General features: G+C 41.1%; 1 protein-coding gene across 1 annotated transcript in view; it reads right to left on the bottom strand.

The window, feature by feature from the left end:
- The window catches only part of AGPS (alkylglycerone phosphate synthase), a 114,855-nt gene that overhangs the window by 84,688 nt on the left and 13,831 nt on the right, over positions 1–16,336 (bottom strand). The window contains exons 2-5 of the mRNA XM_026647593.2: positions 5,217–5,306; positions 3,514–3,604; positions 1,326–1,446; positions 1,161–1,235 (exon numbers count right to left, since the gene is read on the bottom strand). Coding sequence (XP_026503378.1) covers positions 1,161–1,235; positions 1,326–1,446; positions 3,514–3,604; positions 5,217–5,306 — 377 coding nt within the window. The remainder of the gene's footprint in view (positions 1–1,160; positions 1,236–1,325; positions 1,447–3,513; positions 3,605–5,216; positions 5,307–16,336) is intronic.

Below are 16,336 nucleotides of genomic sequence, written 5' to 3'. Positions count from 1 at the left end.
GGGGTATGAACTCTGGCTGATTTGCATTGCAAAGCAGTTTAAACCTAGTTAACTGGTCAGTAAGCTCTGGCTGCTTTCATGCTGCTCCAGAATGACAAAGCAGCCACAGCATACTTGTGAATATGACCATAAAAAGTTAAAATAAAAGATTCAAGGTTGATACGTGGCATCTTCAAATTAGAAATATTACATTGCAACATCCTCTTTTGGTTTCTTGTATATGGTTCATGCATGAAACTTAATTAAAAAAAAACACCTAGGAAATTTCCAGATAAAGAGTACGTCTATACTTACCCGCTGGTTCGGCGGCAAGCAATCGATCTTCTGGGATCGATTTATCGCGTCTTGTCTAGATGCGATAAATCGATCCCGGAAGTGCTTGCCATCGACGCCGGTAATCCTGTTCCGCGAGAGTAGGCGGAGTTGACAGGGGAGTCTGGCTGCCGCGTGTGGACCCGCGGTAAGTACCTTTAAGTTCGAACTAAGATACTTTGACTTCAGCTACGTTATTCACGTAGCTGAAGTTGCGTATCTTAGTTCGAACTGGGGGCTTAGTGTGGACCAGCCCAAACTGTGTTAAAATGGCATTAAGGTTGAGAGTACATATCAGTAATTCAGGGATGTATTTAATGAATTACAGGAATGTTGTAATTATCTCCAACCAAGTGCTAAAACCCCAGGAAATTCAGGAGTTATAGTATGCATGAAGTGGGTTTGTCATCAGTACAAAAAGGCACACAGCACCAAGACAAGGTTTAATCCTTTATTAAAAATTGAGAAGTTGTATGCAGTCATTTGATTATAACTATGAGCATTAACCTTACAATGAAAGACTGTTATTTAGAACTATTAACTGAAATTAAAGTCCTTAGGATAAATCTAACTGCATTGAATACCCCATGGTAACATATAGAGATGAGAACATCTAGATTGCAAAGTAAAAATGTAAGTAAAAATGACTACTCTTAAAAGGTGAGAGTGAAGCCATTTTTGACTCCTCGGCACTAACAATTTCAGTTTATTTATTGCAAGCAAATGACAAAGTGAGAGATATCCAACTAGTGTGACAGGACTGCTTCCTGAACTACTACCCTTCATTATCAGTCATGGGGAGCTACAGCCTCCAGAACAAAGAAAAAAATAAATTTAAAAATTTTTACCTGGCCATATAACTATATCAGGAATTCGTTTAAACATTCCTTCCCTTAGCACAAACATCTCGTGTAGGCAGTGACCTGAAGTACAAGAAAAATCAAGTTACAAGGATTTTTAAAAATCATATATACTTCTAAAAGCGTAAAATTACACATTGGACTTGATCTTACCATGAGCTCTGAACACCCTATCTTCTGCTTCCTGTGAATATGAAATTTTAGTGGCTCTAAGATCCTGAAGAAATTCTTCATTTACAATAGATGGGGGTACATCACTAGTATTTAAGAAAGCCTACAATACAAGAAAAAAAATCATTACTACTAGGGAGTCCCCTAAATCGTGCTGGTCTCTCATGACAAACCCAACTACCCAGATTAGAGTTAGCGGTTGATAAACCCAACAAAATATGGGTATTTATTTGAATGTAACCCAATTACAGTTGTCTTCATCATCATCCTTGGCCTAAATTCTAACTACACTATCTACCAGTCCCTTTTGATTCCTCCACTCAATTGCATTTTCTTCTGTAGACTGGACCCCTCACTGATCCCTCTGACTCTTATTTTTCAGATAAATTGTTCAGTATGTCACTATCAAAGCCAATGATTTGTTCAGTACAATAGTTCACAGTGCTTCACGAAAACCACATCAACATAATCTTACTCCCTAGCACTGAGAGAGTAAGGAAAGATCACAAAGCAGCTAGCTGAAACAGGGTGAACTACAGGATTTAGCCCTTCACCAAAGATAAGACACAAAGAAAGATCTTTACAGACTAAGTGCAGTTCTACTCTGAAAAGTAACTAAAAATGGCAGTGGAGGTTCCATCTTCTGTTTTTCAATGATTGCTGAGCAATTTTGCTATGTTACAAGTAAAAAGTTAATTTCAAATAAACTGGGCTTTTCCCATTTTACACATAAGTATTGATAATTCTCCAAGCAATACTATAACTTCACTTACAGGTGTATCCTAAAAAAGAGCAATTTGATTGAACTCTCAAAATTTTAGTCTTTAAACTTTTGAGCTATGACTGGCTGAAATTTCTAATCCTGATACTCCACAATTCACTTCCATTCAACTTCCCCCCCCCCAAAAAAAAAAAAGAGAGAAAGGAGGAAAACAGGAGGAAAGAAGATTTTCCAATTTGAGGGATTTTTAGAAATATTAAAAAATTAAGGATTGCTTGAATTTAAAAAAAAACACAAGGAAAAAAACTGTCAGTTTAAGACCCACATCTATGTTTTGCTTTAAGAACTTCCACAAAACCCAACAGAAAAGTTTCCATGTGATTATTCCAAATTAAGTTAGTCTGGGTGTTAGTTTTCCCTGCTAGGTTTGCAACCCAAATGCAGGTACAGTCTTACACTTTTATTTTAAGCTCTTCAGGGAAGAGACCATCTTTTTGTTACATGTCTGTATGGTGCGTAGCATATTAGGGCCTTTATCTGGCTTCCTAGGGACTCCCATAATACAAATAATAAATAATTGTGCATGGGAACTAAAGAGAAACACTTAGTGGCTTCTTTGACTAGTCTATGTTCATTGTCCATGTCACGTACAAAAGTAAATAAAAACAGTGTAAATGGTGAAAAGTTAATTTGATTTTAAAAACTGATTAAAAAAATTCAGCTTTGATAATTTTAAGTGTTATAACACCAAATGATTTTAAACATAATGTTCCATGAACTGAATGCAATTATTAAGTATGCTTTAGAACCCTAAAGATCTATTAAAGCTTGTTGCAACTTTCCAAAAAACATCAGTTTAATATCCCAGTTACCCTGGCAAAGCCAAAATCTTCAATGCATAGAGATGCATTCAAATATTATGCAATCTCAAACAGATGATATACATGGGCAACTTATCAAGTAGGTTCAATAGACACTGTCATTCTGCAGAAATTATTTAAAACTGTATGTAACATTAGTTTAACTATTATATTTTCTGTATTTTGCTTCTCATTTCAAATAGTAATTAAAATATGTACTCCCAAATGAAAGTTCTCTCCTTTCTGGGCAGGCTCCTCCGTTCAGCAGTCTGTTTGAGACAATATTTCACCATGCAAAAAGTAACCCCAATATTCCCTGTACAAGTAGCTAATCTTTTGATTAAAGCAGTGTGACATTACAGCAATTTGGACTTTCAGTAATTTTAAGTCACCTAGCTTCTGATATACAATATAGTCTATAAGGAGGCATGACTTTTTAAAATAAATATATTGTATTAATACTAAGGCACTCAACCATATGCAAGGGCATACTGAGGGTAACAGCATGAGTCATGTTTAATAGATGAATGGTTATGTCATCATGAGTGCAATATGTTTGAAGGAACTGCCTCTTCAGCTATTTACTTACTCTAGAGGTAATTTTGTGCTCCAAACTTGCTCCTAAGGTTTTTTCCATCCATTCCTTCAAAACAGGTAACACCATACCACTCAACCTATACCTGAAACATAAAGACTATATTACATGGCTTCTTCTTAATATGAAATGATATTATGTAAAATCAGATAAACGTCTTACTTACTGTACTTATGCAGAACAAGGGAAAAGTTTATTAGATTCAAATTAATATCCAGGGCTGCAAAATTATGCATATTTAGTGTTAAATATAAAACAATTATATAGAAATGTTAAGATTAGGTGTCTTAAAAACTGATTCAATTGTATCTAATGGAAACGTCGATATTTCCACCTACACAAATGTTTAATTTTTGAATCCTACTACTTTTTGGCACAAAATATCATTAAGGTCAATGAGTTCCACGGGGTAATTATGTAATGTGCAAAAATGTATTCCTTTGACCAATTTAAAATGTATCTTTCATTTCTCTTGAATGTTCTCTTATTTTGTATTATGGGAAATAGCAAAAATAGGAGCACTCAATTACCTTCTGTATACCATCCTTTTTTTTTTTTTTGCACTCTATCCCCCTGCCCCAATTGCTTGCTCTCCCCCACCCTCACTCACTTTCACAGGACTGGGGCAGAGGGTTGGGAGGGGGTGAGGGCTCTGGGTGGCACTTACCTCAGGCGGACCCTGAAAGCGGCCAGCATGTCCCTGTGGCCCCTATGCAGAGATGCAGCTGGTTTCTCGGCGCACTGCTCACTTTGGAAGCAGGCGCTGCCCTCGTAGCTCCCATTGGCTACATTTCCTGGCCAATGGGAGCTGCAGAGCCAGCACTTGGAGCAGGGGCAGCGCACGGAGCCTCCTTGACCACTCCTGCACCTAGGGGCCGCAGGGATGTGCCAGCCACTTCCGGGAGCCGCGCGGAGCCAGAGCAGGGAGCCTGCCTTAGCCCCACTGTGCCACTGACCAGACTTTTAATGGCCTGGTCAGTGGTGCTGACGGAGTCGCCACGATCCCTTTTTGACCAGGCATTCCAGTTGAAAAACGGACGCCTGACAACCCTAATTGAGTACTTATATTGCCCCCTCCCCCCCATTACAGTAGTATCTGGGCATCTCACAATCTAATGAATTTATCCTCACCACAACCCTGATCCAAGAAATATTTTATGATCACCAATGAAACTTCTACACATGAATACAGGTTTCCCATAAAATACAAACTGGCATTTAACTAATCAGTAAAATGACATGCTTGTTCTTTCATGAGATTCTTAGAACCGAAGAATACTCAGGAATTCTGCATACTGACCAAACCTTAGATGAGTGAGTGTTATAATGGAGACTCAAGACCAAGTAAAATCTTCAGCAGGGTGACTACTTGAAATTATGGGGAAGACTAATTTTGCTTAAGTTGTCCTCTAAAAGACCATGTTAAGCTTTTAATAAGGCATTCAGTGAATTCACCCTCAGTGAAGGTTTATTTTACTATCCACACTAGTAAAGTACTATTTTATAACTCAGTAAAGTTGTTAAAAATGCAGACAGCAACATTTTAAGCTTATTCTATAGGACGTGCCAAAAAAGCAATCATCTTTCAGATAGATTGATTTAAAACACTACACAAATACAGATTCTAAAAAATAAAATGCTTAAAACAAGAAACTTCATACTATTATCTACACAGTGATGCCAGAGATTTCATTTACCTTTTCCCTGTGAATTCTGCTTGTCCCTTCTTATTAAATATAAATTTGGAGTCATTATATCCCCATCCATTCCACTTCAGAATTTCTTGCCTAAAAGGGAAAAGATTTTAATACAAGTTAGTAGATTGTTGACTTCCATCGTTTTGGCTTTTGCAACAATTTAAGATGAACTCTACTCTCTCTCCACTAGTTTAGAATTTAAAGAGTCAAATGCATATCATAAAGATATAATTCTACACAGCTAGAAATATGTTTAGCTTCAAAAATGTTATACCTTCCATATAAATGAAAATAGTACAACAAAGCTAGTATATGAAAGAACTATGTGAACAAAAACCAGCTTGCAGCAGACAGGTCTTTTATGCATGCAGTATATGGTGCCAGCAATCAAGAAAAAGGTGTGTAAAATTTGTAAGATTTTCTGTGTTAAATTTAAGATAAATTGTTAAATAACAATTTAGCATCAGTATTTGAACCTGTGAACTTTACTTTGGAAAATTAAGATTTTCACCATAGAAAGTGAAAAAACCAATGCTTGTTTAATCATTTGTCCCAGATAAAAATAACTATATTAAACTGGAGTTAAGTTTAACAGCACATACAGTAATTTAAGAGTAAAGTGGGATGACAACCTTCTTCTAATGCTGTAGCCCAAATCAGTACAAAGAAAGGAAATTCAGAATAAAGGTTAAATTTAAAGACAATCATACAGGCTCAGGCATGGAAATTCACAGTTAAGGTGCCCAAAGAACCTGAACTCTGCCTTGTAGTAGTGACATTATGTAGTAAAGAGGTGGGGGGGGGGGGGAGAAAAGGGGGGAAAAAAAAACGAAAAACTTATGTTTCCTCTAAAATGGAACCACAAATACCTCAATCGTAACTGAAGGGTGTCCCCACAGGACAAAATTTCTTTTGATGCCTTAATGATACATTACTATATTAAAAATGAAACACATTACACAAGAATGTCTCAGAATTCTACATAGTGATACTACAGATCTTCAACTAATTACAGGTAATCAACCTTAACTATTTTTCAATTTGAATTTTAAAGGGCAAATGTACTGGTATGCGCTGGCTGCTCTGCACCATGCAGCAGGTACTAGCTCACATGTGCACCATGCCCTAAACAGCCATCCGCCAGACCAATCCTGCACAGTGCACCACACTAAAATAGTGTCCCTGTACGATAGGTTGTAGCCTAGTGAACAAAGATCCGCAAGCCAAAAGACCAAGAGTGCAAGTCTCCTCCCTTTGCTATCTCTTGTTAATATTCATGTACACCTGACAGGTCCTAAAAGTTTGTAGCTAAGGCCTGGTCTACACTGGGGGGAAGGGAAATAGATCATTACGCAACTTCAGCTATGTGAATAACGTTGCTGAAGTCAACATACTTAGCTCTACTTACCATGGTGTCTTCACTGTGGTAAGTCGACGGCTGACGCTCTCCCGTCAACTCCGCCTGTGCTTCTCGCCCTGGTGGAGTACCAAAGTCGATGGGAGAGCGCTCGGCAGTCGATTTATTGCGTCTAGTCTAGAGGCGATAAATCAACCCCCGCTGGATCGATCACTGACCATCGATCCAGTGGGTAATGTAGACAAGCCCTAAATAACAGTGGTTGCACGAGGTCAAATCAGGCAGATCTGGGATTAGAATCCAGATTTCTGGTAAGGCAGGTTCAAGTCTCATTCACTGAGCCATGCTGCCTTTTGAGCAACAAGCCTCTCTTTCGAAAGTCATATGCCAAATGCAATCAGGCACGCCATCAGTGTAGTGATTAGAGCAGGATAGGAATTTTCCAGTTAAATTATTTTTGGCAGAAAATCCAATTACCCAAAACCAAAAGTTTTCATGAGAATATATCAGTTTCATAACTGTCATCAAGAAGGTTTCTCAGATTCAGGATGGAATTTTTGGCCAAAGCCAGAAAGGAACCCACGACTGTGTGTAGGGCAAAAGATAACCACTATGCTAATGAGATGGACTAGGGATGCAGAAGACTTGGGTTCTGTTCAAGGTTCAGACTGCAGATTTGTGTTATGTTGGGTAGATTGCTTAAAATGCAGTTTTGAGGTAGCTCCTCCAACCTCTTGGAAGATTAGGCGGATGGATGGTCTTATGGCTAATGGAATGGCCTATGTCTCAGACACTTGTTCTATAGCTGACTGTGCGACCTCCCAAGTTGCTTAATTGTTTAAAAAAATGCCTCTGTCTCCCCAGCTGCAGGGTATTTGGCCTCTATAAGGGCCTAACCAATTGGTTAGCAAAGAACTTGGGCCAATTCTGGCTGATTTGGTGCTGAGAAGCTTTGAAACTTAGGGAAAGGGGGTGGGTGGAAAATCAACATCCAATCACACCTTGCTGGAAAGGGAAAAGGGAACCAGGAGGAGGAGATATAAGAGATGTTTGGGGAAGTAGCAGGCCTGAGGCCAGGGTTATGCTTGCTGTAAAATATTTATAGATTGTACCTGAACTTCTTGTTATGGCAGGAGCAGGCAGAAAGGAAGCTCACAATCTCATGGCACCCACCCTAATTGAGGATTTCCTGTGGCCCATACATTACTCAGTCCAAGGTGAGCTAAGCACAGGAAAACTTACTGCATGCCACAGGCAGAGAGATTGGAGGAACTGATCAGGAAGAAACTCATTGCATACTCTCCAGTTTCTGGGGATCCCTCATTCTGTATTACCGTATCTTGCTTAGGGGAGACATCAGGAGACAGAACTGGTGTTTTGGGAGGCTACAAAAGCCCAGGGACCAGTTTTTATAATGCAGGTGTGATCCTCCTCAGCAGCAGGAAAGTGGGAGCCCGCAATCCCAGACTCCTGCCCCCCCATAGGAAACTCCCCAAGATTGTACTTCGTGCTTGATGGGAGAAGCAGAGAGTTCTGCATGCCACAGACAGAGCTGAGAACAGAGCACATGAAAATTCTGCATACTACAAGCATGACTTCCTGAGTTGGCCCTCAACCTGGTCCCTTTGCTACCCCAACCTTCTCAAGCAAGAGAAGCTCAGAGGCAAAACCTTTAAGATGAAGTTAACATTGTAGGCTTTCAGAACTGCCCTTTACTTCTTCCAGAACATGAGAATTTAGTTTCTAGAACTGAAAATTGGAAAACTGGGAAATAGAGAGTTGACATTTCTGAGCCATCAAATCTACACTACCTAACTCTGCCCTCCTTTCCCCTCTCATATGTATGGCAATAGAAATTGGTTGATTTGGTTAGAGAAAGGTAAAATATTGTCATATTCCCATGTTCTCTATGCCCACCAAAACTCCAGTTCAGCACTCCTATTAATACAGACCTTCAGATCCTCACTGGCCTCTATACAGCACCACTGATCTATTTACTACTGGTTGGCAGAGACTGAGGGGCATATGGTACTGTGATCTACCTGAAGGAATTCTTAAGGCAGGAATCAAAGGGGATAGAATTAAGATTATGTGGGAAGCATCTCCTTAAAAGTCTGAATTTCCTGATTTACCAAAGTTTAACTTTTGGGAATTAAACTCATTTTCTGCAAGGGTACAAATAGCACAAGGTCATGCTGATCACCCATCAACTTAATTTCAGGTTAAAGGTTTTTGGACACTAGAGTTGTGAAAACAGCATGGTAAATAGGGTTTTAAGTAATTTTAAATATTTTACTTTCATTGACATGATAATAAAATTCAAGTTTTTAAAAGCTATATACTGCAGTCAGATGCCAAACTTATTCCAAGACTTAGGGATGTTTATGAAAAAAATCCTGAGGAATCAGAGCATTTACTTGGACCCCCTGCCTCTTCTCCCAGAAACGATAGCCTTTTCTTCCCCTCTCTTGTCTATGGCCAAGGGGAGAGGGCTTGGGCTCTCCCCTGCCCATTATGCCCCTGAACTCCACCCCCAAACTGGGAGATGGAAAAGACTGGCCCTAGGAAAACTGCCCTCCTATGTCACCTTGGGCCCTTAATTACCTTGGCCAGTCCGAGGCCTGGACATCCTTCCCAGGATGATCCTCCTCTTCTCCCACCTATGTTGCATTCCCCCCCTCTTCCTCTATGACCACAGCCTCCTCCGCCTCCTGCCCCTTCAGCTTCTCCTCCACCGATTGCCCAGTGAAAATCTAGTGGAGTCAAGCCATGGCAATTGTTAGTGGGGTTTGGAGTGCTGCTGGATTCACTGCTCAAGTCACAGGCTGCATGTTGTGCTCTAAATATAACATGCAGTCTATGGCTTGGGCACTGACTCCAGCAGCACCGCCCAACCCATTCAAAATTGCTTACCTCCTATCAGGCCCTCACTGAGCAGTCTGGGCATATGCCATAGAAGTGATGGAGAAGAACCCCCCAAAGCTGTGCCATTATTTGTTGCATTCATCGGACCCGAGTGGTGGCGAGACAGAGACTGTATGTGCATGCATGCACATACACAAAATTAGATTTAAATCTGAATTAGTAATTTTGTAATTACATGTAAAAATCTGAATTATGGAAAATTAGGGAGGGTTGACATCTCTGTTGGAACTAGCATTTCTTTCAAAGTCAAAGACTGTATTTTTGTATCTTGCTGAAAAATTAGAAAAAAACAATTAAATATGTTTTCTTCTCTCCCCATGGAGCTACTTGCTATCAAATGATGGCAGCCATTCGGATTATAGCACAGAATGCAGTAGAGTCCCCAAGAAATGTTACAAGAGAAAATGGTGTCTCAAAACTGCAAGACATGCCCACAAGGTGGCAGTATTCCACCATCACAGTAAAACAACTTCATAGCCCTTTATTAAGAAATGTGAGCTTTTCTTAGAAGGGTGCCTTGTATATTTTTAGAGTAAAACAGAATTGAATTATGTTTCTGGTTCATTTGCTTGGTACAAGTAAATTAAAAAAAATCTTACAATAATCCACAAATAAAATGGACATCAAAATGTATTCTTAAATGAGCAGTTATCAAGGTGAAGTATACTTTTACTGGTAGCGTAACAAGATTATTTCTAGGTGTAGTTACACTGCATCAGTCTGGAGTTACCAGCAGGTTTTAGGTCTTATTATCTCGCTCGGGCACTAGGGTAATGGGCAGCAGTATAAAACCTTAAGAAATTGACTTCCACAGCTTCATGGAGAACAGATTTACCAGTTTTCAATCACAAGAACTATAGCTTTCTGAATTATGATTTTCAATTCTCTTAGGTTAAAGATTTAAATGTACAGCTCAGGAAACTAGATACAAAATATTCTTAAGCAAGAAAAAGTTCTTATTTTCCAAAAAGAAACATTACTACTCCCACTCCCCCCCCCACCTCAAAAGCATGCACATCAATTCTCATAGTAATCGGTGTTACATACTTCCAATATAAATGGTTATATAGCACTTTACATTTTCCACACTATACAAATTGATTAAACCTCAACACCTGAAGTACTAACTTTTTCTACCTGTAAAATGGGGTAAGTAACTTCCAAAAAGGACTATGATCAGTGAATAAGCTGAAACATGACTGGAATTCCTTCACTGCTTATTCCACTATCACCAAGCTGCATATCAAGAGGAGAAGAATATCAGTGTTAAGTCAGCTAACTTTCTTCATTATAAATTTATCCACAGCTTAATCTAAGCAAGTGTATTACAACATCAACAAGGTTTCCAAAGTAGCTTGTATCCTGAAGCGACACTGCACATAAGACTACAGCAAAAACAGCCCTCTCAAAAGCATAAATGTGTAATTTATTGGTTATTAAACTCACATTAACAAGTATACTTTCAAAGGGATTCTTTGAACATCAGCAAAATTTACTTAATTTCCCATATTTTAAGTATTTAAGACTGATTTTCTAACACCTAGTTCTCAAAATATTAGCATTTACACCCAAAAACTAGGAAACCCCAGAATGAACACTGATTAAATGCATCTTTATAATACGGTATAATTAAGACCCATGAGATTTTTTTTAAAAAAAACAATTTTTCATTTTATTTTTCAATAATTTGGGGTATTGCATTTTATCTGGCCCCAGAGGGGAGGGGCAGATTCTTCCCCCAGGATAGTCCGGTTGCAGAGCAAGTGTGGCCTGCACTCACCCAGCAGTGGAGGGACAAGAGTGATCACTCAGGACACTGACCTGGAACACAAGGTCGGCACTCTAAGAGTGTATAAGCAACTGGAGAGTTAGGGGAGCTGGGACCGTCTAGGTAGTTGTGCCACTGGGTCTCAGCTCTTAAAAAGGGGTTTTAGAAAGAAACAACCTAGAGAGTCTCTCTCTAGAGACCGAGAGCCAGAGACTGGACTTTGCTCAGACTCAGGAAGCTTAAGAGCACGAGTCCAGCATGTGGGACCCAGATACAGCAGACTGATGAATATCTAGGAGGAGGAGCTCAATCAGGGCTGTGACAATATCCTTTCCAGAACAAAAACAAAGAGCCATATTACTGGTTACACTCCTTATATCATACAGTAATCAGACATGGATACAAAAGGCGATTTTGTTCACACAAACTTTACTGCTCTCTTTAAGGGTGAACTAACATACATTACACATGCGCAAGAAGCCAGTAAAAAAAAAAATAAAAAAAAAAATCATCCACTCGTGAACAGCAAAAATATACATCATTCTAAACCCAGGTTACAGACAAAAAAAACCCTAGAAAACCAGTTATTTCAGAACCCAAGGAACAACCCTTAAAATAATCCTCCAACATGTCACTAGTGAAAATATTTGTCTTACTCACAAAACATCAGTGCACTAATGGGGAAGGAGCCAACTAACTCTTGACTGGCTCCCCTTATTCTGCAGAGCTCAGCTCCACAGCAAAAAAATCTCCCTACCCTCACGTGGCAGAGTTTTTGCAGAACTTACAAGCAACGCAAGGGTATAGCTGAGCTCCTGCAGTACTTCTAAGCCACTCTACCACAGCAGGTACTAGCCACTGTTTTCAACTCAGTTATGGGGAGTACATATCAATTTGTCAATGGTTGCCTAACATGGACATTATGTGCACCACACACCCCAACGTATCAAGAATCACTTAAAAATTAACTAAAATAAGTTATTTCTGTAATATTTTATCTTTACCAGTGAGTTTGTCTAAAGTGCTTGGAGAATTTGCTCAGATTAAAAAGGTTGGGGCATGTCCACTACCCCTGCTTCCCTGGCTTATTAAGCTGTACACTGACCACCTCAACAGCACTAAGGAAAGTTTCATCTACTGGCTCTGAAAGTGCAGAATGACTGTTGAATGTGCTTTTGGCAGACTGGCATGTTTGTACTCATTAGATTGAACCTCAGTGAGAAAGATATCCCAAAGGTTACCGCTGCCTGTTGTGTCCTGCATAATATCTGTGAGGCAAAGGGGGAAAAGCTGCCATTGGCGGGGGGGGAAGAGGGTGAGAGAGAGGAGCAGAGGTGGAGCGGCTGTCTGCTAATTTTGAACAGCCAGACACAAGAGGTATTACAAGAGCCCAACATGGATCTATGTGGTTGAAGGAGGCTTTGAAAAACCACTTTAACAATCATCCACAGTTGAACTGAGCAGTGCATGTTGAATGTTTTAATATAGCACAGGGTGTTTTCCTGAATTTATAGATTATGCTGCACTTGCAGTAACAAGTATTGTTTGCTTTGACTACCGCTATGCATTCTCCAGTAGTTGTTGTGAACTAATAAAGATGATTTGTTCCTCCAGAAACAGAACTTTATTGGAGGGGAGGGGGGTAGAGAGAGAGAGTGCAGAAAAATCAATGTCAAATTTTTAACATAACTTAACAGGGTTAAAGCTTTAAAATTAGAAAGGAAATAAACATTTATGCCCATTTGAGTACACAAATATAGTTAATTGTGGCTAAACATACACCAACCATGGTTCTTACAGGTCAGTATGTGAAAAGCTGCAGTTTTCCTTGCTATCCCCTGGCATGGAGTGGTAGAGGTAATGAAGCATCCTATGATGCTACACATGGTATGTTGGGGGTGTAGGAAGAAGCAACCATGTAATTCTCCAAGGACTGCGAAGGTTGAAGAGTCTGGGGTTTTTGGACCTGTAGGTCAACCAGAGTCTGCACCATTTGGATTTGCTGCTTGAGAAGACCCATTCTATCCTGGTGTATTTCCTTCTCTTATCCTGCTGAAATTCTTGGGCCTTTTTCCTGTCCTCTGTCTTTTTCCATGCTGTCAGTCATATAGGCCCTCCAAGCCCTTTGTTCATGGTCCAATGCAGCACTCACTTGCGGGATCTCACAGAATATGTCCACCCTAGTCCTCGTCTTCCTCATCAAGGTCAGGCATTCTACGGGCATGGAGACAACATCCTCAAGGTTGGCAAGCCAGAAGCTGCTGATAAAAACAGATCTATCATTGGACTTAGTCACAGGGGAAAGGGAAAATTTTCAAAACTCCCTTCCCTTATTTCCATAGACATTTCATAAAAAAGGCTTATTGACATTTCAGCTTCATCAGCTTCAGAGCACTTCAGCACACCACCACTCTCCAGCCTGTCATGGTGAGTAAAGCCCACCATGAGCAAGCGGGGAAACAATTTTCTGTTGCACAAGGCTTTAAAATTTCAATCCCTATTTGCTGCTACTGGCATCCTGAAGCTGCCCCCCATATAGCCTGTTTATTGCATGTGCCAACCAAACTCATGGGAAAGTGTCCCACCGTGGAGGAAGTAGTAAGGCAGCCATCCCTAAAAGCATTTGGGAGAGGATTGCAGAGTATCTCAATGAAAGTTTCATCAAGATCTCAGGAGGAGAATAGGGACATACCTATGCACATGAAGCACTCAGCATCCCCCCCATTCCCCAACACCTCTAACAGCGAACAAAAAGCAGATGCCAACTCTGCCTCTGTTTGTTGTACCTCTACCTCTCCCCATATGATTAAAAAAAATGAAAAGATACTTATGTCTTGTTAACTTGGGATGGGATGGGTTCCCCATCTTTAAATTTAAAAACTGTAAGCAAAAATGCATGCACACACTTACCCAAAGTCCCTTCCCTTTCATCAGGCTCATCTGCGCTTGCCTGGCAGGACAGGCTAGACTGTGGAGGAGTCTCAAATAGGTCCTGGCTTGCTGAGTCCCTTGATGCCTCTTCTCTCCCCCCTCCTCGCTGTTCATGGGAGGGGTCTCAGTCTCAGGCTCCTCCGAGGTATCAAAAGTGGTCTGCAGAGTCCTGGTGCAGTCTCTGCCAAGTATGGCATTCAGTTCCTTGCAGAAGCAGCAGGAATGAGGTTCAGTACCAGATCTATTGTTGAACCCCCGGCCTTGCGGCATCCCTGGAGAAGTTCTTTCGCTTTCATGGGACACTATTTCTGATGCCCATCATACCACTTTGCCTGCATCCCACATGCAATCTGCTCTTAGATGTCTATGCTTCTATGGCTTGTTCGTAGCTGTGCTTGCAGCCTCTTCTCCCCATAGGCTCAGGAGATCGAATGCAGCTCTGCCTGGAGTAGGCAGGAAGTATGTAGTACCTCTATATGTAGAGCGTGGGCAGTTGTACACAACAAGGGTGCACTGGTTGGTGTGCTTGCCAAGTGGGCAACAAGAAATGGCATTTTGAAAAACATGTGGGAGGGTTTTAAGGGTGGGGTGGCTTCTGGTCTCTGTGACCCCTGGGCCACAGAGTTTAAAATTGTGACCAGAACAGGCACTGTCACCAGGAATGGGGTATTGTGGCTGCTGGAGGACTGTTATGGTCGACACCAGTCATCCAGTGTCTCCACTCACACTGAGTCTGCAGATAGGTCACTGCACCAGTTAACCTTCAATATGTGACTCCAGTGTAAACTTGGCAACTACAAGGGATAATGAATAGTTTTTAATTAAATGTTAGATTCTGAAATACAAGATGGGAAGTTCTGGCTTGCTGAATACTGGCCTATCACAATCTGGCCCAATACAATCCCTTCCCTTTTCTGCCTGAGAATTCCAGCATTTCTCTTGACTAAATGCAACTGACTACATCCTGGGGGCAGGGAGGGAAGGGAAAAAGAAAAATCAGTCTGTAGAACTTTGCAGTCTGATAAAGTATAGAATTCATAACTCCATTTTGGATGTGGACTTTTTTCCCTTCTCTGTTGTACAGTTAGCTCCATGTTGGACTGAAATTTTAAAATGTGGTGGCAAAGGACCAACAATAGGAGGGTCATTATCTTAAGTGCTCTCTGACTGAGGGCTGGTCTACACTATCGGAGGAGGGGGGAGAATCAATCTCAGTTACGCAACTTCAGCTACGTGAACAACATAGCTGAAGTTGACTTACTTAGATCTACTTACTACGGTGTCTTCACTGCGGTGTGTTGACGGGAGACGCTCTCCCATCGATTCCCTTTGCGCTTCTCATTGAGGTGGAGTACCAGAGTCGATGCTAGAGCGATCGGTGGTCAATTTATCGTGTCTATAGTAGACACGATAATCAACCCTTGCTGGATCACGATCGCTGCCCGTCAGTGTAGACAAGCCGAGTCAGCTCTAAACAAAAGGCTGGCTCCTACTCAGGAGAACTGGCTTATCAGGGGAGAGGTTGCCTAGCAATGAAGTCTTGTAGTAGGGGTCTGGGATCTCCTAGATCAGTTTCTTAAGGTGTCACCAGGCAGAGAAACTGGAAGGTTTTAAAAGGACTCTTGGGGGAGACCGAGACCCCTGCATTTTAAAATACGTGGTAGTGAGTCTGACCCTGGCTGCTGTGGGTTTTAAAATCCAATGCAGACATACCTAGAAACACACAGAGGAGAGAGAGACCAGAGTGGACCGATTTAAATCAAAGCAATTTAAAACAGACCTTAATCATTTAAAATGAGCAAGCAGAAAACCTTGATTTAAAATCAACTTTCATCTTATTTTGCATTTGTACTTTAGTTATTTTACTAAAGAAAGGTTCTGTAGCGAGCCGGTGTGGCTCCCCGCCGCCCCGGAGGGAAAAGAGCCCATCCGGAGGCTAAAGTGGGCGGAGCTAGGGAGCTCAGAGCCTGCCCCCCAGAGGGTCAGGCAGCAACCCGGAAGTATAAAGGCTCGAGCTCAGTAAGGCCCCAGCCGCCGGGGAGACCAGACTTTTCCAGCCTAGCTCGTGGCTGGGAAAACTCTGCGGCCCAGGGCGCCCGCTATCCGGAGGAGCCGCCGGGCCTGCCCTGCGCCCGCTAT

This window comes from Terrapene carolina, unplaced genomic scaffold (assembly GCF_002925995.2).
Source record: "Terrapene carolina triunguis isolate 2854851 unplaced genomic scaffold, T_m_triunguis-2.0 Scaffold62, whole genome shotgun sequence".
In the NCBI taxonomy this organism is placed as follows: domain Eukaryota; kingdom Metazoa; phylum Chordata; order Testudines; family Emydidae; genus Terrapene; species Terrapene triunguis.
The sequence above is the reverse complement of the archived record's forward strand: the minus strand, read 5'-3'. Positions and strand labels throughout refer to the sequence as shown.